Source organism: Ranitomeya variabilis, chromosome 4 (assembly GCF_051348905.1).
Source record: "Ranitomeya variabilis isolate aRanVar5 chromosome 4, aRanVar5.hap1, whole genome shotgun sequence".
Taxonomy (NCBI): domain Eukaryota; kingdom Metazoa; phylum Chordata; class Amphibia; order Anura; family Dendrobatidae; genus Ranitomeya; species Ranitomeya variabilis.
The window spans coordinates 396510944-396538458 of record NC_135235.1 but is presented as its reverse complement, the minus strand read 5'-3'; the positions used below and the strand labels follow the sequence as shown (position 1 = coordinate 396538458).

The following is a 27515-nucleotide window of genomic DNA, read 5'->3' as shown; positions in this document are numbered from 1 at the left end:
CAACATACTACATACATACAACATACATACTACATACTACATACATGCTACATACATACAACATACCACATACATACAACATACATACACCATACATACAACATACATACATACTACATACATACTACATACATACTACATACTATATACTAAATACATACTACATACTGTACATACATACAACATACTACATATATACTACATACATACATACAACATACTACATACATACATACATACATACAACATACATACAACATACTACATACAGACAACATACATACAACATACAACATACATACAACATACACACAACATACATACATACAACATATTACATGCATGCTACATACATACAGTGGGGCAAAAAAGTATTTAGTCAGTCAGCAATAGTGCAAGTTCCACCTCTTAAAAAGATGAGAGGCGTCTGTAATTTACATCATAGGTAGACCTCAACTATGGGAGACAAACTGAGAAAAAAAAATCCAGAAAATCACATTGTCTGTTTTTTTATCATTTTATTTGCATATTATGGTGGAAAATAAGTATTTGGTCAGAAACAAAATTTCATCTCAATACTTTGTAATATATCCTTTGTTGGCAATGACAGAGGTCAAACGTTTTCTGTAAGTCTTCACAAGGTTGCCACACACTGTTGTTGGTATGTTGGCCCATTCCTCCATGCAGATCTCCTCTAGAGCAGTGATGTTTTTGGCTTTTCGCTTGGCAACACGGACTTTCAACTCCCTCCAAAGGTTTTCTATAGGGTTGAGATCTGGAGACTGGCTAGGCCACTCCAGGACCTTGAAATGCTTCTTACGAAGCCACTCCTTCGTTGCCCTGGCAGTGTGCTTTGGATCATTGTCATGTTGAAAGACCCAGCCACGTTTCATCTTCAATGCCCTTGCTGATGGAAGGAGGTTTGCACTCAAAATCTCACGATACATGGCCCCATTCATTCTTTCATGTATCCGGATCAGTCGTCCTGGCCCCTTTGCAGAGAAACAGCCCCAAAGCATGATGTTTCCACCACCATGCTTTACAGTAGGTATGGTGTTTGATGGATGCAACTCAGTATTCTTTTTCCTCCAAACACGACAAGTTGTGTTTCTACCAAACAGTTCCAGTTTGGTTTCATCAGACCATAGGACATTCTCCCAAAACTCCTCTGGATCATCCAAATGCTCTCTAGCAAACTTCAGATGGGCCCGGACATGTACTGGCTTAAGCAGTGGGACACGTCTGGCACTGCATGATCTGAGTCCATGGTGGCGTAGTATGTTACTTATGGTAGGCCTTGTTACATTGGTCCCAGCTCTCTGCAGTTCATTCACTAGGTCCCCCTGCGTGGTTCTGGGATTTTTGCTCACCGTTCTTGTGATCATTCTGACCCCACGGGGTGGGATTTTGCGTGGAGCCCCAGATCGAGGGAGATTATCAGTGGTCTTGAATGTCTTCCATTTTCTAATTATTGCTCCCACTGTTGATTTCTTCACTCCAAGCTGGTTGGCTATTGCAGTTTCAGTCTTCCCAGCCTGGTGCAGGGCTACAATTTTGTTTCTGGTGTCCTTTGACAGCTCTTTGGTCTTCACCATAGTGGAGTTTGGAGTCAGACTGTTTGAGGGTGTGCACAGGTGTCTTTTTATACTGATAACAAGTTTAAACAGGTGCCATTACTACAGGTAATGAGTGGAGGAAAGAGGAGACTCTTAAAGAAGAAGTTACAGGTCTGTGAGAGCCAGAAATCTTGATTGTTTGTTTCTGACCAAATACTTATTTTCCACCATAATATGCAAATAAAATGATAAAAAAACAGACAATGTGATTTTCTGGATTTTTTTTTTTTCAGTTTGTCTCCCATAGTTGAGGTCTACCTATGATGTAAATTACAGATGCCTCTCATCTTTTTAAGTGGTGGAACTTGCACTATTGCTGACTGACTAAATACTTTTTTGCCCCACTGTACATACTACACACATACTACATACATACTACACACATACTACATACATACAACATACATACATACATATAACATACTACATGCATGCTACATACATACATACTACATACATACTACATACACACAACATGCATACATACTACATACATACTACATACATGCTACATACAATACATTCATGCATTACATACAGTACATACATATAGACATACAGTACATATGACATAGAGTACATACTCACCATCACTTGTCACTTTGTTCCCCAAAGCCAGTGTCATCTGTAAAAAAATATTAAAATAACAAACAAACAATATACTCACTGATCCACAGAAACCCACGATTGTCCCATGACGATCTCCCGTGGAGAACGGCAGCATCAGCTGATGCGACTGCTCTCTAGGGGCTCCAGGAATACAATGACGGGAGGAAGGTATCCTTCCGCACTGTATTCTTCCGCCGCTGTAAAAAAATAGTCCCTAGTCTCACTTTTGGCATTGCTGTGTGAGAAAGTTCCCACGCAGCAAATGCCATAAAGTGAGACCAGTGAACTATAGTAACCTCTCAGTGATGCACTGCAGGAGCCATTGTCTCCTGTCAGTGTGTCACTGGAGGTCCTATAGAGCAGTTACATCACCCAATGTCACTGTTCTATAGGGGAGATCGTAGTGGGACACGCGTTATTAATTGGCCTACGGCAGACAGGTAGTATATGGTTTATTATTTTACATTTTTTGCAGGTGCTGAAGTATGGTAAGTATAGTTAAATTAAGAATACTAAAATACTTTTTCTGCCTGTGTCTTTATTTCTTTCTTTAACTCTTTCACTACTGTAGGATTAATAATGGATAGGCATCTTATTGACGCCTCTCCTTAATTAACCCGGCTTAATGTCACCTTGCAATAGCAAGATGACATTAACCCCTTATTACCCCATATCCCACCACTACATACGAGTGGGAAGAGAGGGGCTAAGTGCCGGAATTGGCGCATCTTACAGATGCGCCATTTCTGGGGCGGCTGCGGACTGGTATTTGTAGACGGGGGGGCAATATCCATGGCCCCTATCTAGGCTATGAATATCAGCCCGCAGCTGTCTGCATAGCCTTTCTGGCTATAAAATATAGGGGGACCCCAAAAAAGATGATGTGGGGTCCCCCTATATTTTACAGCCAGTAAAGGCTACGCACACAGCTGCTGGCTGATATTCATAGCCTGGGAGGGGCCATGGGTATCACCCCCCTCCAAGACTACAAATATTGGCCCTCGGCCATCGGCTTTCCCCCTCTGGCACATGAAAATTGCGCAGGAGCCCACGCGTTTTGTTTTTTTTAATTAACGCTCATAAAGGCCTCTTTCACACTTGCACTGGTAGGGGCCGTCGCTATGCGCACGTTGTGAAATTTGTGCACGACGTGGGCAGCGGATGCAGTTTTTCAACGCATCCGCTGCCCATTCTGATGTCCGGGGAGGAGGGGGCGGATGTTGTGAATTCTGTTCTTGGGCTCCCTCCGGTGGTTGTAAGTGGTACTGCTGCTCCTTTGGATCTCAGCAGTCATCAGGTTCTTTCACTTACTACCAATTCTGACTGGGCAATTTATTCTGGCTAGATCCTTTAGTCAGTGCCAGTTGTCCATTGTTTCTTGGAGGATTCACATCTCTGCTTGGTTTCTCCTGCTAGACTGTCCAAGTCATCTAAGATAAGTCCTGGCTTTGTTTTTGCAGTCCACTTGCTGTGGACCTTATAGCTCAGTGCATTTCTATGTTTTTTCTTGTCCAGCTTTGTCTGTGTAAGGATTTATTCAGCCAAGCTGGAAGCTCTGGAGATGCAGAGTTACCCTCCATGCCTTTAGTTAGGTGTGGAGATTTTTGTATTCTCTGTGGTGGATATTTTGTAGCATTTTAATACTGACCGCACAGTACTCTGTCCTGTCCTTTCTTTTTAGCTAGCGTGGCCTCCTTTGCTAAATTCTGTTTTCAGTCTGCGTATGTAATTTCCCTCTCCTCTCACAGTCAATATTTGTGGGGGGCTGTCTATCCTTTGGGGATTTTCTCTGAGGCAAGATAGTTTTCCCGTTTCTTTCTTTAGGGGTAATTAGTCCTCAGGCTGTGACGAGGTGTCTAGGGAGTGACAGGAACATCCCACGGCTACTTCTAGTTGCAGTGTTAAGTTCAGGGGCTGCGGTCAGTATAGAGGCCACCTTCTCCAGAGCTCGTCCATGCTGCTCCTAGGCCACCAGATCATAACAGGCGGAGTTTCGGCAGCGCATGTGCGGTTGAAAATGGTGGACGCGATGAACCAAAAACCGTTCACTTGAACGTTTTTTGTGCCGACGGTCCCCCAAAACACGACGGATCCGTTGCATGACAGATGTGACGTGTGGCCATCCGTCGCGATCCGTCGCTAATACAAGTCTATGGGTAAAAAGCGCATTCTGCGAGCACATTTGCAGGATCCATTTTTTTCCCAAAACGATGGATTGTGACTAGTGTTGAGCATTCCAATACTGCAAATATCGGGTATCAGCCGATATTCGCTGTATCGGAATTCCGATACCGAGTTCCGATATTTTTGTGATATCGGAAATCGGAATCGGAAGTTCCTATAAGTTCCCAGGCGTGTGCGGTGCATATGGTTCCCAGGGTCTGGAGGAGAGGAGACTCTCCTTCAGGCCCTGGGATCCATATTCATGTAAAAAATAAAGAATAAAAATAAAAAATATGGATATACTCACCCCTCCGACAGACCCTGGACCTCAGCGGTGCAACCGGCAGCCTCCGTTCCTAAGAATGCAGTGAGTGTAGGACCTGTGATGACGTCGCTGCTTGTGATTGGTCGCATGAGCGGTCACATGAGCGGTCACTAGTGTTGAGCAATACCGTCCGATACTTGAAAGTATCGGTATCGGATAGTATCGGCCGATACCCGAAAAGTATCGGATATCGCCGATACCGATACCCGATACCAATACAAGTCAATGGGACACAAAGTATCGGAAGGTATCCCTTATGGTTCCCAGGGTCTGAAGGAGAGGAAACTCTCCTTCAGGCCCTGGGATCCATATTAATGTGTAAAATAAAGAATTAAAATAAAAAATATTGATATACTCACCTCTCCGGAGGCCCCTGCACCTTACCGCTGTTAACCGGCAGCCTCCTTTGCTTAAAATTAGCGCGATTAGGGCCTTCCATGACGTCACGGCTTCTGATTGGTCGCGTGCCGCTCATGTGACCGCCACACGACCAATCACAAGCTGCGAAGTCATTCTCAGGTCCTAAATTCCTAGAATGAGGAGTTTAGGGCCTGAGAATGACGTCGCGGCTTGTGATTGGTCGCGTGGCGGTCACATGAGCGGCACGCGACCAATCAGAAGCCGTGGCATCATGGAAGGCCCTAATCGCGCTCATTTTAAGCAAAGGAGGCTGCCGGTTAACAGCGGTAAGGTGCAGGGGCCTCCGGAGAGGTGAGTATATCAATATTTTTTACCAATATACCAATACAAGTCAATGGGACACAAAGTATCGGAAGGTATCCCTTTTGGTTCCCAGGGTCTGAAGGAGAGGAAACTCTCCTTCAGGCCCTGGGATCCATATTAATGTGTAAAATAAAGAATTAAAATAAAAAATATTGATATACTCACCTCTCCGGAGGCCCCTGCACCTTACCGCTGTTAACCGGCAGCCTCCTTTGCTTAAAATGAGCGCGATTAGGGCCTTCCATGACGTCACGGCTTCTGATTGGTCGCGTGCCGCTCATGTGACCGCCACACGACCAATCACAAGCCGCGAAGTCATTCTCAGGTCCTAAATTCCTAGAATGAGGAGTTTAGGGCCTGAGAATGACGTCGCGGCTTGTGATTGGTCGCGTGGCGGTCACATGAGCGGCACGCGACCAATCAGAAGCCGTGGCATCATGGAAGGCCCTAAACGCGCTCATTTTAAGCAAAGGAGGCTGCCGGTTAACAGCGGTAAGGTGCTTGGGCCTCCGGAGAGGTGAGTATATCAATATTTTTTATTTTAATTCTTTATTTTACACATTAATATGGATCCGATACTGATTCCCGATACCACAAAAGTATCGGAACTCGGTATCGGAATTCCGGGTATCGGCCGATACTTGCGGTATCGGAATGCTCAACACTAGCGGTCACGCGACCAATCACAAGCCGCGACGTCATCGAAGGTCCTTCACTCTGCATTCTTAGGAACGGAGGCAGACACTTGCAGCGGTGACAGCCAGGGCTCGTCCGAGGGTGAGTATATCCATATTTTTTATTTTTATTCTTTATTTTTTACATGAATATGGATCCCAGGGCCTGAAGGAGAGTTTCCTCTCCTTCAGACCCTGGGAACCATCCAGGATCACTTCCGATATTTGGGTCCCATTGACTTGTATTGGTATCGGGTATCGGTATCGGCGATATCCGATATTTTTTGGATATCGGCCGATCCAATCCGATACCGATGCTTTCAAATATAGGAAGGTATCGCTCAACACTAATTGTAACTGATTGCTAAAACCACAGGTGGGAAAGTAGCCTTAGAAACATCAGCCTTTCTATTATATATCTATGGATATATCTATCTATAGATATATTTATAGATAGATATATCTATAGATACATAGATGTATCTATCCATATATCTGGCTGCTTTCACACATCAGGTTTTTGCCGTCAGGCACAATCTGGTGAGTTTTCGAAAAAACGGATCCTGTTGTGAACTCTGTTCTCGTACTCCCTCCTGTGGTCAGGAATGGTATTTCTGTGAGTTCTGTCCATGGGTTCCCTCTGGTGGCTGAAAGTGGAGCTGCTGGTCTTGAAGTGGCTTCCTCAGCTGCATCGTTTAGGACTGGGCTGGTTCCTCTATTTAACTCTGCTCAGATCGTAACTTGATGCCAGCTGTCAATGCATCAGTACTGGTTCAGATCTCACTTGGATCTCCTGATGACCTGTCTACTTCAGCAGAAGCTAAGTCCCTGCTAAGCTCATTTGTTCATTTGTGTGCTGAATATATTTTTGAGTACCTGCTAAGTTTCTGTCCAGCTGGTTATTATGATATAGTCTCGCTAGCTGGAAGCTCTGGGTTGCAGAGTGGCACCTACCGCACCGTGAGTCGGTGCGGGGTTTTTTTGCTCACTCTGCGTGGCTTTTTGTAGTTTTTTGTGCTGACCGCAAAGATCCCTTTATCTATCTTCTGTCTATTTAGTAAGTCTGGCCTCCTTTGCTGAAACCTGTCTCATACCTGTGTTTGTGCCTTCCTCTTAACTCACAGTCAATATATGTGGGGGGCTGCCCTTTTCCTTTGGGGAATTTCTCTGGGGCAAGGTGAGGCTATATTTCTCTTTAGGGGTAGTTACCTCTCAGGCTGTGAAGATTTGTCTAGGCAGAGTCAGGCACGATCCACGGCTGATTCTAGTGTGTGTGATAATAGGATTAGGGGTTGCGGTCAGCAGAACTCCCACTTCCCAGAGCTCGCTCTGTTTTGCAGTTTTGACTATCAGGTCATTCCAGGTGCTCCTAACCACCAGGTCCATAACAGGATCCGTTGTTTTCCGCCGGATCCGTTTTTTTCTCATAGAGTTGTATTAGCGCCGGATTGCGCCTGACGGCCACACGTTGCATCCGTTTTTTGCCGGATCCATCAAAAAAGATGTTTCCGCCGGACGGAAAACACATACAGAGGAACGGTATGTACTGTATGTATGTAGTATGTATGTTGTATGTATGTAGTATGTATGTTGTATGTATGTAGTATGTATGTATGTAGTATGTTGTATGTATGTAGTATTTTTTATGTAGTATGTATGTTGTATGTATGTAGTATGAATGTAGTATGTATGTAGCATGTTGTATGTATGTTGTATGTATGTAGTATGTATGTTGTATGTATGTAGTATGTATGTTGCATGTATGTTGTATGTATATAGTATGTATGTAGTATGTATGTAGTATGTTGTATGTATGTAGTATGTATGTAGTATGTATGTATTATGTTGTATGTATGTATGTTGTATGTATGTATGTAGTATGTATGTATGTAGTATGTATGTAGTATGTATGTTGTATGTATGTAGTATGTATCTATATATGTAATATGTATGTTATATGTATGTAGTATGCATGTAGTATGCATGTAGTTTGTTGTATGTATGTAGTATGTATGTAGTATGTTGTATGAATGTAGTATGTAGTATGTATGTAGTATGTTTTATGTATGTATGTTGTATGTATGTATGTAGTATGTATGTATGTATGTATGTATGTACAGTGCCTACAAGTAATATTCAACCCCCTGCAGATTTAGCAGGTTTACACATTTGGAATTAACTTGGCATTGTGACATTTGGACTGTAGATCAGCCTGGAAGTGTGAAATGCACTGCAGCAAAAAAGAATGTTATTTCTTTGTTTATTTTTTTTTAAATTGTGAAAAGTTTTTTCAGAGGGTCATTTATTATTCAACCCCTCAACCCACCAGAATTCTGTTTGGTTCCCCTAAAGTATTAAGAAGTAGTTCAGGCACAAAGAACAATGAGCTTCACATGTTTGGATTAATTATCTCTTTTTCCAGCCTTTTCTGACTATTTAAGACCCTCCCCAAACTTGTGAACAGCACTCATAATGGTCAACATGGGAAAGACAAAGGAGCATTCCAAGGCCATCAGAGACAAGATCGTGGAGGGTCACAAGGCTGGCAAGGGGTACAAAACCCTTTCCAAGGAGCTGGGTCTACCTGTCTCCACTGTTGGGAGCATCATCCGGAAGTGGAAGGCTTATGGAACTACTGTTAGCCTTCCACGGCCTGGACAGCCTTTGAAAGTTTCCTCCCGTGCCAAGGCCAGACTTGTCCGAAGAGTCAAGGCTAACCCAAGGACAACAAGGAAGGAGCTCCGGGAAGATCTCATGGCAGTGGGGACATTGGTTTCAGTCAATACCATACGTAACGTACTCCACCGCAATGGTCTCCGTTCCAGACGAGCCCGTAAGGTACCTTTACTTTCAAAGCGTCATGTCAAGGCTCGTCTACAGTTTGCTCATGATCACTTGGAGGACTCTGAGACTGACTGGTTCAAGGTTCTCTGGTCTGATGAGACCAAGATCGAGATCTTTGGTGCCAACCACACACGTGAGGTTTGGAGACTGGATGGCACTGCATATGACCCCAAGAATACCATCCCTACAGTCAAGCATGGTGGTGGCAGCATCATGCTGTGGGGCTGTTTCTCAGCCAAGGGGCCTGGCCATATGGTCCGCATCCATGGGAAGATGGATAGCATGGCCTACCTGGAGATTTTGGCCAAGAACCTCCGCTCCTCCATCAAGGATCTTAAGATGGGTCGTCATTTCATCTTCCAACAAGACAACGACCCAAAGCACACAGCCAAGAAAACCAAGGCCTGGTTCAAGAGGCAAAAAATCAAGGTGTTGCAGTGGCCTAGTCAGTCTCCTGACCTTAACCCAATTGAAAACTTGTGGAAGGAGCTCAAGATTAAAGTCCACATGAGACACCCAAAGAACCTAGATAACTTGGAGAAGATCTGCATGGAGGAGTGGGCCAAGATAACTCCAGAGACCTGTGCCGGCCTGAACAGGTCTTATAAAAGACGATTATTGTAATTGCTGTAATTGCAAACAAAGGTTATTCCACAAAATATTAAACCTAGGGGTTGAATAATAATTGACCCACACTTTTATGTTTAAAATTTATAAAAATTTAACTGAGCAACAATACTTTTTGGTTTGTAAGAATTATGCATCTGTTAATAAATCCTGCTCTTGTTTGAAGTTTGAAGCCGTACAGACCCCCGGCAGGCCCGCACAGACCCCAGAGAGGCCTGTACAGACCCCCAGCAGGCCCAGACAGACCCAAAACAGCCCGCACAGACCCCCGAGAGGCCCGCACAGACCCCCGGCAGCCCACACAGACCCCCAGCAGGCCCACACAGACCACTGGCAGTCCTGCACAGACCCCCAGCAGGCCCGCACAGACCCCTGTCAGGCCCACACAGACCCCGGCAGGCCCGTACAGACCCCCCACGGTCATGCACAGACCCCGCCCACACACACAGACATGCAGTCTCCACCCATGCACCGCTCACAGTCCATTATAGTGCATCATTGCACTATGGGAACTTCCGATTCTGGTATTCGATATTGTAAAAGTATCGGAACTCAGTATCGGAACTCCTATACAGCGAATATTGGCCGATACCTGATATTTGCAGTATCAGAATGCTCAACACTAGTTATAACTACTCACATTTGCACGTTGCAAAAACTCATGTAAGGTATACAGCCAACATGTGGAAAAAGGTGCTCTGGTTGGATGAAAGCAAAGTAGAGTTTTGCATTAAGCCCCAAAAGATCTATGTGTGGTGGAAAATTAACACTGCGCATCACTCTGAAAACCTCATCCCCGACATCAAACATGGTGGAGGCAGCATCATACTGTGGCAATTCTTTTCTTCGGCAAGTACAGGGAAACTACTCAGAGTCGATGGGAAGATAGAGATAAATACAGGGCAGTACTGGAGGAAAACCTATTAGAGGCTGCAAAAAAATGAGACTAGATTCACCTTCCAGCAGGACAACAACCTTAAAAATTCTGCCAGGCCTATGATGGAATGGTTTAAATCAAAGCATATTCATGTCCTTGAGTGGTCCAAAGTCAAGATCTAAATCCCATTCAGAATCTGTGGCAAGATTTGAATATTGTTGTTCACAGACGGTCTTCATCCAATCTCACTGAGATACAGCTAGTTTGCAAAGAAGAATGTGCAAAGAAGCTTGCAAAGAAGAAAGGTTTCAGCCTCTAGACGTGCAAATCTGGTAGAGACACACTCCAAAAGACTTGCAGCAGTAATTGCAGCCAAATGTTGTCCTACAAAGTATTGACTCGGGGGACTTAAATACAAATGCACATCACAATTTTCAGATTTATAAGTTTAAAATAATTAGAAAATCATGTTTCATTTCCTTTTTACATCACAAATACTTTGTGTGGGTATATCACATAAAATCTCAATAAAATACATTTAAATTTGTGGGTGTAATGTGAAAAAATGTGGAAAAATTCAAGTGGCATGAAAACTTTTTCAAGACACTGTGCATAACTCAATAGTTCAAGTAAATATAAGGAATTTTGAAATATATCTTATCAGACAAATCTCCTTGATTAAGCAGTAATGATCCAATTCTTCATGCAAATGGTGCATACTGCAGTCAGCTTATCCAACTTCTGGGTTCAAAGCTTCAAGGTCAGTATTGCTGTTTAATTTCCTCCATTGCCTTTTCCACTTCTATCTGTGTGCTAGTAATGGGAAAAACTGCAGGAATTCCATATTTTGGGTTTAGTATATGGAAGATATCATAGCAGCTGGTTTACAACCACTAGCTGGAGTCAAATGCAAATTAGAGAAAAAGGATGCGAAGGGGAAAACTGGTAAAAAATATAGTATACGAGTCATAGATTGACCTGAAATAATGTTTTTTTCCTATGTACACACAGCATCTTATTTGAAAAGTTACTTAAAATTATAATCACTTTATAGATTTCTTGGATTTCATCTTATATGCTAAATTTTATGATTTTCTACTTGTATGACTACTTCCAATTTTATTCTTCACTCACCCCAAGCAGTTTTGGTCTTCCTTTCTGAAATCTTTTTGCAATGACAGATGTCCTTTGGGTTACGTTGTTCTCTAAATTCGGAAAGTTATTGCCATCAGCCCTCCTTGGTGGTGTGGAGATGTTGTCATAGGTAGATTCTGGTGTTTCTGTTGTTGTATGAAAAGCTGAAGGGTTACTATAGATTGGTCTGGGTGTCTCGATGCTCCCATCGTCAACAGTAGCTATGACATTATTCCGAGATGCAGGTAGAGGAGCATTCAGAGATGGTATATTGCTATTGATATTAGTTGGTGGTAAGGAGTTGTAATTCCATTCTTGACTATAAGATGGGCCCTGAGTTATACTCCATACTTGTGGAGCGGTGATTTCTTCATATGATGGAGGACTGTCGTCATCTAATGTAGAGGACATTACCGGGAAATCACTATGGAAAAAGCAGAATGAAACACTGTAAGCTTCAAACAACACATGTTATTTATAATGTTAAACTTATGTCAGTGTTACTCATCTTTCCCGCTAAGCTGCCCTGCTGCACAGCTTCTGAAATGACCCCACTCACTAAGGATGACAATCTGCTTGTATTGGTTAATACAGGAGGAAAGCTTCTCAAGAGGTCTCTGATGAAGCACAAGGCTTGCCTACATGATGCATCAGTGGAGGAGGAGGCAGTAGCATAGCTACCAGGGGGGCAGAGGATGCAGCAGCCCCGGGCCCCATACTCTGGGGGCCCACCTGGTGCTATGCTGCTTTTTATTGTATCAGCGTGCACAGCTCACTGATACAGTTAAGCTCTCTGGCAGAGCAGGGAGACACGATCTTCCTGCACTGCTGCTATGGGGCCCATGAGCCTGGCACAGGGTCACCACTCATCATCACAACTTCAACTGTATCGGCAGCCTAGATGCCGCTTCAGTTGACAGCAATGATGAAGGAGGGAGCTTCACCTGATGTTTTCCTCTCCCATCATTCTTCCTTGGCATCTGACGTCTCAGCAAATCTCGTTACGGCGAGATTCAGAGAGCTTACTGTAGAGACTGAAGTAGCGGCGGAATAAGGAGGAGAAGGGAGTATTGTATATTTTTTTCAGAACAGGGTGCTGGGTAGAATACTGTATTAAATTAAACATCACCATTATTAATACCTAGTGAAGTCCGTGTTCGGTGTCCATACCCGAACAGGAGGTGTTCGGGTATGGAAGCCAAACTTTACTCTTCGGGTTCGCCCATCTCTAATGACCAGGCCAATAACAGTAATAACTCTGGAACGCTTCAATGGATCTCGCTAATTCTGAGATTGTTTTTTTTTTGTTGTTGTATATTGTACTTCACGATAATGGTAAAATTTCTTCGATATGAAAAAATGGAAATTTTGCAAAAATGTTGAAAATTTTGCAATTTTCCAGCTTTTAATTTTTATGCCCTTAAATCAGAGAGTCATGCCACAGAAAATAGTTAATAAATAATATTTCCCACATGTCTACTATACATCAGCACAATTTTTGAAACATAATTTTTTTTGTTAAGAAGTTATAAGGGTTAAAAGTTGACCAGCAATTTCTCATTTTTACAACCAAATTTACAAAACAATTTTTTTTTAGCGACCACATCACATTTAAAGTGACTTTGAGGGGCCTATATGACAGAAAATATCCAAACATTACACCATTCTATACACTGCAGAAACAGTAGAAAATGTACCATACAATTTGTTGTGCAATTTCTCCTGAGCATGCCGGTTCCCCATATATGGGGGAGAAACCACTGTTTGGGTGCATGGCAGATCTTGGAAGTGAAGGAGAGCAATTTGACTTTTTGACTGTAAAATTTGATGGCATAATTGGAGGACACCAGGTCATGTTTGGAGAGCCTCTGATGCACCTAAACAGTTGAAACTCTCCAAAAAGTGACACCATTTTGGAAACTAAACCCCTCAAGGAACTTATCTAGATGTTTGGTGAGCACCTTGAAGCCCCAGGTGCTTCACACAAGTTTATAAAGTTGAGTCGTGAAAAAAAGATCACATTTTTCCCACAAAAATGCCTATATTTTTAGCCTATAATTTGGAATTTTCACAAGGGTAACAGGAGAAAATCGACCCCACAAATATGTTGTGCAATTTCTCTTGAGTTCATTTATACCCCATATGTGGTTGAAAACTACATTTGAGGCACAGGGCAAAGCTTAGAAGGGAAGGAATGCCATATTACACTGCAGATTTTGCTGCAATGGTTTGATGGTGCCATGTCAAATTGGCAGAACCCCTGAAGTGCCAGAACAGCAGGACCCCCCCATAAGTGACCCCATTTGGGGTTTCCATCTAATTGTCCAAGTGATGTGACAGATGAAACCCCCTAGGGATCCATTCACTATAATGTGGCAGCAGACTCATTCTGGACTCTGTGTAGCCTCTGTTTAGCGTTGTCCTTTTTCAGAAGTGCACAAAACTGGGGTCAACCACGCGTTTTTAATTGTCTAAAAAGACGGACACCAACAGATCCAAGGTCCTATGGCATCCACAGTGCCTCTATCTGCCTCATTATAAGCAATCTACCATTAGGGGTTTTGTATGAATCACTTATTTCAGAGATTAACATGGAAACCCAGGTGTAAGCATTCAGTGCAGAGTGCAGGATAAATTTGAGTCAAGCCTTACTGTGATCTTTGGAAGCGAAAACCAAAAATCTTCCTGATGAAGGACACAGTCCAAAATGCGCATCAGGGTGTGTGCCTCACTGGAACCTCCCTCCACCCATGTTACATAACTACCTCTCTCCAATGTGCTGCTGTGGCCCTAGATGTATTATTGCCTGATGCCCAGTTGACTTTGCATTATCCTTCCATCTGATTTTTGGATGGCGTGTATCATTACCATTCCTGCTGTATTTATATTTAAGGAGTCTTATTGACTGCACTAAGTCTTGTCACTCTCACTATTTATCCTAGGTTTAATTTTTTTTAACTTCTCCATGTTAATAAGTGCATTTCGCACCTTAGGAGCATTCACACTTTTTTCTTTTCTTACTAATATCCTTTCACCTGAAGCTTTTCCATTACTTATTGGGCATTGCCTCTCTCTCTCTCTCTCTCTCTCTGTATATATATATATATATATATATATATATATATATATATATACAGTACAGACCAAAAGTTTGGACACACCTCATTTAAAGATTTTTCTGTAATTTCATGACAATGAAAATTGTAAATTCACACTGAAGGCATCAAAACTATGTTTTAACACATGTAGAATTATATACTTAACAAAAAAGTGTGAAACAACTGAAAATATGTCTTATATTCTAGGTTCTTCAAAGTAGCCACCTTTTGCTCTGATGTCTGCTTTGTACACTCTTGGCATTCTCTTGATGAGCTTCAAGAGGTAGTCACCGGAAATGGTTTTCACTTCACAGGTGTGCCCTGTCAGGTTTAATAAGTGGCATTTCTTGCCTTGTAAATGGGGTTGGGACCATCAGTTGTGTTGAGCAGAAGTCTGGTGGATACACAGCTGATAGTCCTACTGAATAGACTGTTAGAATTTGTATTATGGCAAGAAAAAAGCAGCTAAGTAAAGAAAAATGAGTGGCCATCATTACTTTAAGAAATGAAGGTCAGTCAGTCCGAAAAAATGGGAACTTTGAAAGTGTCCCCAAGTGCGTTGCAAAAACCATCAAGCGCTACAAAAAAACTGGCTCACATGAGGACCGCCCCAGGAAAGGAAGACCAAGAGTCACCTCTGCTTCTGAGAATAAGTTTATCCGAGTCACCAGCCTCAGAAATCGCAGGTTAACAGCAGCTCAGATTAGAGACCAGGTCAATGCCACACAGAGTTCTAGCAGCAGACACATCTCTACAACAACTGTTAAGAGGAGACTTTGTGTAGCAGGCCTTCATGGTAAAATAGCTGCTAGGAAACCACTGCTAATTACAGGCAACAAGCAGAAGAGACTTGTTTGGGCTAAAGAACACAAGGAATGGACATTAGACCAGTGGAAATCTGTGCTTTGGTCTGATGAGTCCAAGTTTGAGATCTTTGGTTCCAACCACCGTGTCTTTGTGCGACGCAGAAAAGGTGAATGGATGGACTCTACATGCCTGATTCCCACCGTGAAGCATGGAGGAGGAGGTATGATGGTGTGCGGGTGCTTTGCTGGTGACACTGTTGGGGATTTATTCAAAATTGAAGGCATACTGAACCAGCATGGCTACCACAGCATCTTGCAGCGGCATTCTATTCCATCCGGTTTGCGTTTAGTTCGACCATCATTTATTTTCCAACAGGACAATGACCCCAAACACACCTCCAGGCTGTGTAAGGACCATTTGACCAAGAAGAAGAGTGATGAGGTTCTACGCCAGATGACCTGGCTTCCACAGTCACCAGACTTGAACCCAATCGAGATGATTTGGGGTGAGCTGGACCGCAGAGTGAAGGCAAAAGGAAGTGCTAAGCATCTCTGGGAACTCCTTCAAGATTGTTGGAAGACCATTTCCGGTGACTACCTCTTGAAGCTCATCAAGAGAATGCCAAGAGTGTGCAAAGCAGTCATCAAAGCAAAAGGCGGCTACTTTGAAGAACCTAGAACATAAGACATAATTTCAGATTTTTCACACTTTTTTGTTAAGTATATAATTTCACATGTGTTAATTCATAGTTTTGATTCCTTCAGTGTGAATTTACAATTTTCAAAGTCATGAAAATACAGAAAAATCTTTAAATGAGAAGGTGTGTCCAAACTTTTGGTCTGCACTGTATATATATATATGTACAGTACTGTATATACACTGCTCAAAAAATAAAGGGAACACTTAAACAACAGAATATAACTCCAAATAAATCAAACTTCTGTGAAATAAAACTGTCCACTTAGGATTAGAGATGAGCCACCTCCCTAGTGTTCGGGTTCGGTTCGGTTCGTCGAACAGGGACATGTTCGACGAACTGTTCGTCGAACGTTCTACGAACACCGTCGAACCCCATTGAAGCCAATGGCAGGCAAACACAAACACATACAAACACATGGAAAACACATAGAAAACACCTTAAAAGGTGTCCAAAAGCTGACAAACTGCTCAGAAGACACAACAAGCACATGGAAAAGTCACAACTACATATAGTCATGCGAAAAGAAAAGAGGTGGAGGAGTAAAAGGAGGAGGAGATACAGATATAGGCATGTCATGCCCTTCTAAAATCAAGAAAGGCTGGAGTAAAAATCTAAACTCACTCTACCAACACCCAGACGTCTTGACAAAAAAAATAAAAAAAGAAATATCTTTAGGTAGAATGGCGGCGGGTCCATTCAGAACACTTTCCTTAGAAGACGTAGTGGTACCCCCTTTGGGAGTTGTGCCAAAAAATGAACCCAATACATTCAGACTAATCCACCATTTGTCATATCAAAGGGGCAGGATAGTAAACGACAACATCGATGCAGAACCAAGTACAGTACTATGTACTGTACCTCCTTTGACGAGGCAATCAGGCGGGTCAAGAAGTTGGTAAGGGGCACCCTAATGGCCAAAACAGACATTGAGGGGGCATTCCGGTTTCTACCTGTGCCTCCGAATAGTGTCCTCCCATTGGGCTGCTTCTGTGAAGGAGCATGCAACATAGATCACTGTTTGCCCATGGGGTGCTCCATATCCTGCTCACTATTTGAGGCATTTAGTTGGTTCCTCGAATGTGTCGTCATGGACGTTTGTAAGGCGGCACATATTATCCATTACCTCGAAGACTTCTTATGCCTGGGCCCAAAAGATTCGCCACAGTGTGAAAACACGCAGTAGTCCACCTGTGAGAAGGAGAGAGCTCATAGGAAGGGTGGACACCCCAGAGCCGAGGGGTTAGATTGAGAAAGAAAGAAGGTGGTGTAGCTTGCTTCATGGGTGGGGTACTCTGCTGAGTAGCAGAAATTGCTACTAGGCCCAAAAGGATTTCCTGGGCCAGATGCCGTTACAAAATAGTAGTTAGGTAAACAGGTGGTGCAGCTTGCTTCATGGGTGGGGTACACTGCTGAGTAGCACTAAATTCTACTAGGCCCAAAAGGATTTCCTGGGCTAGATGCCGTTAAAAAGTAGAACTTAGGTAAACAGGCGGTGTAGCTTGCTACATGGGTGGGGTACGCTGCTGAGTAGCACTAAATTCTACTAGGCCCAAAAGGATTTCCTGGGCCAGATGCCGTTAAAAATAGTACTTAGGTAAACAGGCGGTGTAGCTTGCTTCATGGGTGGGGTACGCTGCTGAGTAGCACTAAATTCTACAAGGCCCAAAAGGATTTCCAGGGCTAGATGCCGTTACAAAATAGTACTTAGGTAAACAGGCGGTGTAGCTTGCTTTATGGGTGGGGTATGCTGCTGAGTAGCACCAAATTCTGCTAGGCCCAAAAGGATTTCCTGGGCCAGATGCCGTTAAAAAATAGTACTTAGGTAAACAGGCAGTGTAGCTTGCTTCATGGGTGGGGTACGCTGCTAAGTAGCATCAAATTCTACTAGGCCCAAAAGGATTTCCTGGGCCAGATGCCGTTAAAAATAGTACTTAGATAAACAGGCGGTGGGTGGCTGGGCTACTCTGCTGGCTAGCAGACACTGAAGCTTTGGAGCAGACCTCTGAATCCCAGGCCATAGTATGAGTAAACAACTCTGCAGATGACCCCGCCCAGCTGGAATTGACGATGGCAACGTCATGTAAAACTCAGCAAGGGGACTAAATAAAAGAGTCTTCATTTTTTCAAAAAATTCAGCCACTGACACCACTTAAGTGGCATCAATTTCGCCAGAGTTTTTTAAAACGGTTGGTGAGGTGATTTTCAAAAATCATCAAGCTTTTAGTCTCCCCAAGATGACACAGGGGTAGAAAAGTCCTTGCGGTTCCAGGATTCATTCATCTTGATGAACGTTAGTCTGTCTACATTGTCACTGGACAGCCGCGTCCGCTTATCTATCAGCACACCACCAGCAGCGCTGAACACACGTTCAGAGAGAACGCTGGCTGCGGGGCATGACAAGATCTCCAAAGCGTGAGTGGCGAGTTCAGGCCATTTTTCAAGATTGGAAGCCCAAAAAGAGCAAGGGTCCAGTTCCACAGCCATGGCATCGATGTTAACTTGGAGATACTCTTGTACCATCCTCTCTAGGCATTGGCTGTGCGTCAGACTTCTTGTCTCCTGTGGCCTTGCAAAGGATGGTCTAAAAAAATCTTGAAACGATTGGAAAAAATTGCTGTTACCACCAGATATGATGTTACTGTTACGGTTAGAGTAATGACTCGATAGTACCATGGTTGGCACGTTAGAACTCAGAGATTGACTACGTGCACCACTGGTGTTTTGTAGAAAAGCCGATGTTAGATTCTGTAACAGTCTCTGCTGATACTCCTGCATGCGTGAATCCCTTTCTATGGCAGAAATTATTTTGCCAAATTTGGTTTTGTACCAGGGATCTAAGAGTGTGGCAACCCAGTAGTCGGCATTACTTCGTATTCTGACAATCCGAGGGTCATGTTGCAGGTAGTGCAGCAAGAAGGCACTCATGTATCTTGCGCATCCAGGAGGACCAAGTCCCTATTTTCTTGGTGGTGGCGAGGTGAGAATCATGCTTCCTTCGTCTGCCCTCTCCTCCCAACCTCGCACAACAGAAATTTGATCAAGGTCTCCCTCATCTGATGAGTCTTCCATGCCCAGCGCCAGTTCATCCTCCACTTCTTCCTCGCCTCCTACACTTTCCTCACAGTTTGGCTGCTACCATACGCCCTCGGTAATCCCTCTCCCCCAGCCTCCAATGCCAGCCGCCTTGGTGCTGCCAACCTTGAACTTGGAGATATGTGTCAGGACTCTGAACATTTTTTACCTTTTGTGCATCACTGCCCTTTTCCAACATGGCGTCTTAGGTCTCATGTGCACTTGTCTTCCTGCTATAAAACTCTACCCCAGCCTTCAGTCTGTGCTAGATTATTCTGCCTTGCAACCAGCTCCTGACCTCTGATTACTCCCTGGCTATACACCTGCTCCCGTGAACCTGTGTGGTGATCCTGCTACTCTGCTCTGAGTTCCTGCTGCATATACAAGTCTCCAGTAATCCTCCTTCATCTGCTGCTCGTCTTTACTTCATTTGCATTTGCTGGACATGTAAGCTGCTGCTGCTGCTGCAATAACCTGAGACTATTAACCAGGCCTCCCTGGTTGAGCTAAGATATGATTTGAACTGCCTTATAAGCATATCTATCTGTGTCTGGACTAAGACAAGGATTTATTCGTGTCAAGTATCCTCAAGTATAACTGTACTTCATAGACTTTCTGTTTGATCGCTCGTTTCTCTGAAATTTCCTATAGACTGCTAAGCTGCGTTTATTATTTGCACCAACTGTTGTGGACTTGAGTTTCTCTCTGCACTTCTTTGAATCACCGTGTGATAATATAGACTTTACCACTTATAAAACTGTGTCCTGTAGTTGTCTTGTTCCACGCAAAGAGTCTCCTGATTTATCCCCTATAATTATTACAGGATAATCTAGCCTAAAAGAAAAAAGGAGACTGCTGGAACAATGTGCAGAAAGCAGATTAGAGCAGGTGTTTTCCATAATTACATCACTGCAGAAAGATGTGGAAGGTCTGCAAAAGAAGTTTGGAAGCTTTGAACACAATCAACAGGTGTTTGGACCAACTTTGCAGGACTTGAGCAACCGCATGGCAGCCCAGGAAAACAAACTTGCTGGCATAGAGTCCCAGTATGGACTGGCTTTTCAGGACATAAGCATGCAAATAGCTGCACAAGTGACTTTACCCTCTGGGCAACCGCCACCAGCTAGCCCACCTAAGTTGCCCCCATTCAGTTTTAATGGTAATTATGACAAATTTTGTGGCTTTGTGAATCAATGTATGCTATATTTTGATGTGCATGCTGACCGTTTTCCTACTGATAGATCCTAAATATTGTGTGTAATAATGCTACTGACCTCACAAGCGCTCGCCTGGGCGAATCCGAAGATTGAGTCTCGTGACCCAAGGTTAAATGACTTGGATGATTTCTTGGCCGCTATGGCATTAATGTTTGATGACTAGTGTTGAGCATACCACAAGTATCGGGTATTGGCCGATATTTTCTGTATCGGAATTCCGATACCGAGTTCCGATATTTTTGTGATATCGGAAATCGGAATCGGAAGTTCCCAGTGTATGGTTCCCAGGGTCTGGAGGAGAGGAGACTCTCCTTCAGGCCCTGGGATCCATATTCATGTAAAAAATAAAGAATTAAAATAAAAAATATGGATATACTCACCCCTCCGGCGGCCCCTGGACCTTAGCGATGTAAGCGGCAGCCTCCGTTCCTAAGAATGAGGAGTGAAGGACCTTCGATGATGTCGCGGCTTGTGATTGGTCGCGTGACAGCTCATGTGACCGCTCACGTGACCAATCACAAGCCGCGACATCATCGCAGGTCCTAAACTCACTGCATTCTTAGGAACGGAGGCTGCCGGTTACATCGGTAAAGTCCAGGGGCCGCCGGAGGGGTGAGTATATCCATATTTTTCATTTTAATTCTTTATTTTTTACATGAATATGGATCCCAGGGCATGAAGGAGAGTTTCCTCTCCTTCAGACCATGGGAACCATCCAGGATACCTTCCGATACTTGTGTCCCATTGACTTGCATTGGTATCGGGTATCGGTATCGGCGATATCCGATATTTTTTGGATATCGGCCGATACCATCCGATACCGATACCTTTGAGTATCGGAAGGTATCGCTCAACACTATTGATGACCCTAATCGCCGTGCAACCGCTGAATCTGCTTTGTTGTCTTTACGCCAGGCTAAACGTTCTGTTATTGAGTATGCCAATGAATTCAGGAGATTGGCGGTAGATACCAATTGGGACAGTTATGCACAATTGCCTATTTTTAAAAGGGGTCTGTCTAGCATTGTAAAAGATGAACTAGCCCACTCTGAGTCACGAGAAGAGCTAGAGACATTTATACAGCATTGTGTGCGCATAGATATTTGCCTTACGGAGCATAGGCAAGAGAAATTTGCTGCATATAACCTTGTTTTTAACTTTTCCCTTCCTGCAGGTAAAACCTCTCGGGAGGTGGAGGAGGTGCCCATGCAAATTGATTCTGTTCAGAGGCGTGAGATCAATGAGCGCCTGGAGCGTCGCCTTCGTGAAAGTCTATGTTTCTACTGTAGCCAGTCTGACCACTTCTTGATCAATTGTCCTAAGTGTCCTAGACGGCCTAACAAGGTGCTAGCAGCAATAGGGGAGTATAACAACTGTGATGATGAATCTGACATCTCTGAATGTAGCCTGCCTTTAAGCGCTGTATTCCATTCACTTTCTATGACTTCACCCCCCAAGGAGCTGAAGGAAAAGAACTCTCACTGTTCTCTCCCTATTAAGATCCTGTGTTCAGGACAGTGGATTTCCGGTTCAGCTATGATTGATTCTGGTGCAGGTGGCAATTTCATGGATATCGCTTTTGCCAAGGAACATGGTATTAAAATTCAGCAAAGAGCCTCTCCGATTACCATGGAAACAGTGGATGGGTCACCTTTAATCTCTGGGCCTGTGGATCAGGAGACCATACCCCTTGAAATTTTGTTGGAGCCTAATCATCAGGAGCAACTTTCTTTCTTGCTAATCTCTTCTCCTCATTTTCCTGTGATTTTAGGCATTCCTTGGTTGCGTTCTCAAAACCCAATTATCAACTGGGAGACCAAGGAGATTATCTTCCCAACAAGGAGCAACTCAGCGTTAACAGAAGCTGTCCCTGAGTCCACGGCTACGGAACCACATGTACAGGTATTTTCTTTACCTCCAGCTTATAAAGAGTTCTCTGACTTCTGTGACAAGAAGAATGCAGATCAGCTTCCTCCACACAGGCATTATAACTGTACCATTGAGCTGCTGCCTGGGGCAGCCATTCCTTTTGGTAACGTATACCCTTTGGCGGCACCTGAGCTTCAAGCCTTAAAAGAATATATTGATGAAAATCTGGCCAAAGGCTTCATACGTCCTTCTTCCTCACTAGCAGGGACACCTATCTTTTTTGTAAAGAAGAAGGACGGGACTCTGAGACCCTGTGTTGACTATCGAGAACTCAATAAGGTAACCGTAAGAAACCGTTACCCTTTGCCTCCGATTCCCGAATTACTGGAAAGAGTCCGCCATGCTAAGGTGTTCTCTAAACTGGATCTTCGTTGGGCTTATAATTTGGTGCGTATTCGTCCAGGGGATGAGTGGAAGACAGCATTCAGATGCCGGTATGGACATTTTGAATCTCTTGTGATGCCCTTCGGGCTTTGTAACGCCCCTGCAACATTTCAACACCTTGCTAATGACATTTTCAGAGATTTGTTGGACCAGTTTGTAGTGGTCTATTTGGACGATATACTAATCTTTTCTGACTCTCTACAGGAACATGAAGAACATGTCAAAACTGTTTTAAGATGTCTGAAAGAGAACCATCTGTATATTAAGCCAGAGAAATGCGAGTTCCATCGTTCTGAGATACAGTTCTTAGGGTATATCATCTCTCCCCAGGGGCTGAACATGGAATCTGGTAAGATTCAGGCTATCCTTGACCGGCCAGTACCCAAGAATGTTAAGGAGGTCCAACGTTTTATTGGTTTTGCAAATTTCTACAGACGCTTCATTCAAAATTTTTCTGATATTGTCCGTCCCATTACTTCCTTGACAAAGAAGGAAAAACCCTTTAAGTGGTCATCACATGCTCAAGAAGCTTTTGATCGGCTGAAGATCTGTTTCACATCAGCACCGCTGTTGATACACCCAGATCCAACACTTCCTTTCATTGTGGAGGTGGACGCTTCTGATAATGCTTTGGGGGCTATTCTCTCCCAAAGAACTGGAGAGAAGGGTCTGCTACATCCTTGTGCTTTCTTTTCCCGTAGACTAACCTCAGCAGAGAAGAATTACGACGTGGGAGACAAGGAATTGCTGGCTATTGGAGTGCCCCCACTGCCGCAGGGCCGAGGGGTACCCGGTACCGGGCCTCTCTGTCTCGGTTCTGGGATTGTCACGGTGGCTAGACCCGGTCCGTGACCCTGCTGAGGGGCTTCCAGTGAAAGTTGAGAATGATGTGGCGTGGTGCAGGTCGCGATGAATAACGAGGACACAGGGTTGCAGTCTCTTTACCTCTTTACTGAAGGCTTCAGGATCCTCAGTCCAGAGTACGGTTAACAGGGCTGTCTGAGACCGGCCGGTCCGATGGCACCTCCAGAGTTCCCTTTGCAGGTGGAAATCTGTGCCTTCCTTCTAGCACTTATGTGTTGTAGTCCTTCCCTGCTGAGCACCACGGGATAGTCCTCACAACTGTTGTGTCTGTTTCTGATGTTCCCTCACAACTGATTCTGATGTTCTTCTCCGTCCCCCAGATGATATGACTAGGACGCACCCGTATGATGGGTAGGCCTGGAGTTCTTCCGGGACCCTAGAGTCGCCCCTCTCCCACTGTTGCCCCCTATGTCTGCTTAGGTGATTTAGGTGAGACAGCCCGCCTATAACTGACTGTCCTGCCGTTGGTTTGAAGTAAGGCTTGGAGCCAGTACTTCCTCGGCGTTTCCGGCCACCGGCTACATGCCTCAGTAGGATGTTGCCTCGATCTTACAGCACGACTCCTACTGGTGTTTTCTCCTTGTTGCGTTGATCTCGTTTCTCACTCTTCACAATAAACCTCGCTTCTTGTCCTTTCTTGGGGTACCGCCGCAATGAAGTGCAGGCGCGGTCCCGTAACGTTCTTTCTGTTCGCTAGGCCTCTGTCAGGATCCCACCCCTGACAGGGACCCCCCTGAATCTTCCCCTGCAACACCCTCTGCCACAGGATGTTGCCTGGTTCCAACCCAGTCAGCTTTCTCTCTAACTTCCTATCTAACCCCCAGTTTTACCAGATTTTGAGGAGTGGCCTAATACATAGCACCCTTAGCTCCCCCTGGAGGCCAGACTGTGAAGTGTATTGGTGTCTGTGATACCTGGTCAGGTGAACTCCTTCAGTGCCATCAGACATACCAACACTCCCCTTAGCGGCGGAGCACCAGCAATGCAACGACCAGGACTCTGGGGCGCTGCACTATTATTGCGGCTTTCAAAGAATGGAGGCATCATCTGCAAGGAGCTGCACAACAGATCATAGTGCTAACTGACCATCGCAATCTAGAGTTCCTTAGATCCGCTAGATGTCTTTCTCCTCATCAGGCTCGTTGGAACTTATTTTTAAATCAATTTAACTTTGTTATCTCGTACCGTCCAGGTTCTCGTAATGGGAAGGCTGATGCTTTATCCCGAATCCATGCTGCGGATTCCGTACCTGGAGCCCCGTCCAAGACCATTCTATCTGATGCCAATTTCATCTAAGTTATCCAAGATCAGGACTTGTGGAACGAGTGCAGGGAGGCCTATGAAGGTGATGTATTTCTGGCCAACCCACCTGTGGATATTCATCTTGTCTTTAAGAGTGGCATGTGGTTCAGAGATCGACGTATCTACATCCCGGAGGTCATCCGTCTGCAGATCCTCAAGTTGGTACATGACTCCAAGTTGGCTGGTCACAGGGGGGTACAGAAGACACAAGAGTTCCTGAGCTGATTCTTCTGGCGGCCAACTTGCCTGAATGATACCAAGGACTATGTTGTCTCTTGCGAGGTATGTGCCCGTTACAAGACTCCCCATGTGGCACCTACGGGTCTTCTACAACCATTACCTGTTCCGTCCCGCCCTTGGGGGTCTATATCAATGGACTTTATTGTGGAGCTGCCTACATTGGGGGGCATGAATACAATCATGGTGGTAGTTGATCGCCTGACTAAAGCTGCTCATTTTGTTCCATGCACCGGCCTCCCCTCAGCTAAAGATACAGTGAACTTGGTTATACAGAATGTCTTTAGGTTGCATGGGGTGCCGGATGAGATCATCTCTGACCATGGAGTACAGTTCACTTCAAGATTCTGGAAGGGGTTTTGCTCTGCATTCAATATTAATGTCTGTCTCTCTTCTGCTTACCATCCCCAGACAAATGGTCAGACTGAGCGTACCAACCAGATGCTGGAACAATATCTAAGATGCTATGTCAGCCATCTCCAGGATGATTGGTTGGAGTTGTTGCCGTTAGCTGAATTTTCATACAATAATTCTCAGAGCGCCTCCACTAAATTTACACCTTTCTTTGCCAATCTGGGTTATCTGTTGTGAATTCTGTTTTTGGGCTCCCTCTTGTGGTCACAACTGGTACTGTGTGAGTGCTGTCTTTGGGCTCCCTCTGGTGGTTCTTTGTGTCATTCTGCAGGTCTGAGGCAGGATCAGCTGTCTCGTTATCTCTTAGCTGGTTTCCTATTTAGTTCACCTGGACTCTCAGTTGTTGCCTGCTGTCAATGTCTTCAGTGCTATTTTGGAGCTCTCCTGCAGTCCTTCGTTATCAGTCTCTTCAAGAGAAGCTAAGTTTTGCTTGGTTCATTTTTTGACCATCAGTGGTCATATGTTTCTTGGTTTATTTTTGTCCAGCTTGCTAATATGTGATTTCCTTGCTTGCTGGTAGCTCTAGGGGGCTGAGTTTCTCCCCTCACACCGTTAGTTGGTGTGGGGGTTCTTGTATTCTCAGCGTGGATATTTTGCATAGGGTTTTTTACTGACCGCACAGTTCCCTATCTGTCTTCTGCTATCTAGTATTAGCGAGCCTCATTTGCTTAATCTGTTTTCATTTCTACGTTTGTGTTTTCCCCTTACCTCACCGTTATTATTTGTTGGGGGCTTCCTATATCTTTGGGGTGATTTCTCTTGAGTAGTGTTGAGCGATACTTTCCGATATCGGAAAGTATCGGTATCGGAAAGTATCGGCCGATACCGTCAAAATATCGGATCTAATCCGATACCGATACCCGATCCCAATGCAAGTCAATGGGACGAAAATATCGGAATTAAAATAAACCCTTTATAAACTTGTAGGTTCATTCTACATGAAGGAAAACAACTAAGAATAATGTAGGATGTATTGGGGGACGTGGCGGAGACATTAAAGGCACAGAGGTTTAGCCCAATGTAATAGAATAGCAGGATTTTGGTTTTTTTTATGACGTTCGGCGTTAGAAAGATTTTGACTATGTTAATTTTTTTTTTTTTTTGTCAGATATTGATGTTTCACTACTTCCACGCCCTTCACCTTCTTTTTTACTTCTCCCACACTTTCTTCTTCATTATCCTCATCATCAGCTTCTTTGACATCAACTTCTTCACCTTATTCATCTTCTTCTTCATCTTCTACCTATTATTTTTTTTGTTACATACATTGTTCATATTCTTTTTATTTTACTATTATCTTCTTCATATTCAACTTCTTCATCATATTCTTATTTGTGACAGGCATTCCCGTAGTTGTTATCTATAAAAGTTTGAAGATTACACCTTCCGTTCTGCCTGTCACAAAACAGTTACATTTGTCCGCGTTCAGTTTGGCCTGCAGCATCAGGCTTTATCCAGGGGCACCACGAGGAGGAATGGACTCACCCCCATACACTGCTTAGTCTTCTTCTGCTTATAATTTAGATAATATTTTTTGCTCTGATATTTAGTGTTATGCTTAATGTTCTTCTGCTCTTTGTTCTGCAGCCTCTTGTTCTTCTGCTTCTCGGTCTTCCAGGTCGTCGTCGTCTCCAGGGTCGTCGTCTCCGGGGTCGTCGTCATCGGGGTGGTCTTCAGGGTCGTCGTCTCCGGGGTCGTCGTCATCGGGGTGGTCTTCAGGGTCATCGTCTCCAGGGTCGTCGTCATCACGGTGGTTGTCGTCTCTGGTGTCGTCGTCATCTTAGGGGTGGTCTTCCGGGTCATCGTGATTAGTCTCTTGAACTTGGAAATGTAGCAGAAGGTACAAGAAGGCTGAGAAAATGCCGAGAACCAGCTGATGGAACTGGAACTCGGATGGCT

At 44.2% G+C, this 27515-nt stretch overlaps 1 protein-coding gene across 1 annotated transcript in view; it reads right to left on the bottom strand.

Annotated features, from left to right (window-relative positions):
• Positions 1-27515, bottom strand: part of LOC143764881 (membrane-spanning 4-domains subfamily A member 4A-like) — a 355803-nt gene that overhangs the window by 218128 nt on the left and 110160 nt on the right. The window contains exon 2 of the mRNA XM_077250949.1: positions 11593-12016. Within this exon, the coding sequence (XP_077107064.1) occupies positions 11593-12003 (411 nt within the window). The 5' untranslated portion in view covers positions 12004-12016. The remainder of the gene's footprint in view (positions 1-11592; positions 12017-27515) is intronic.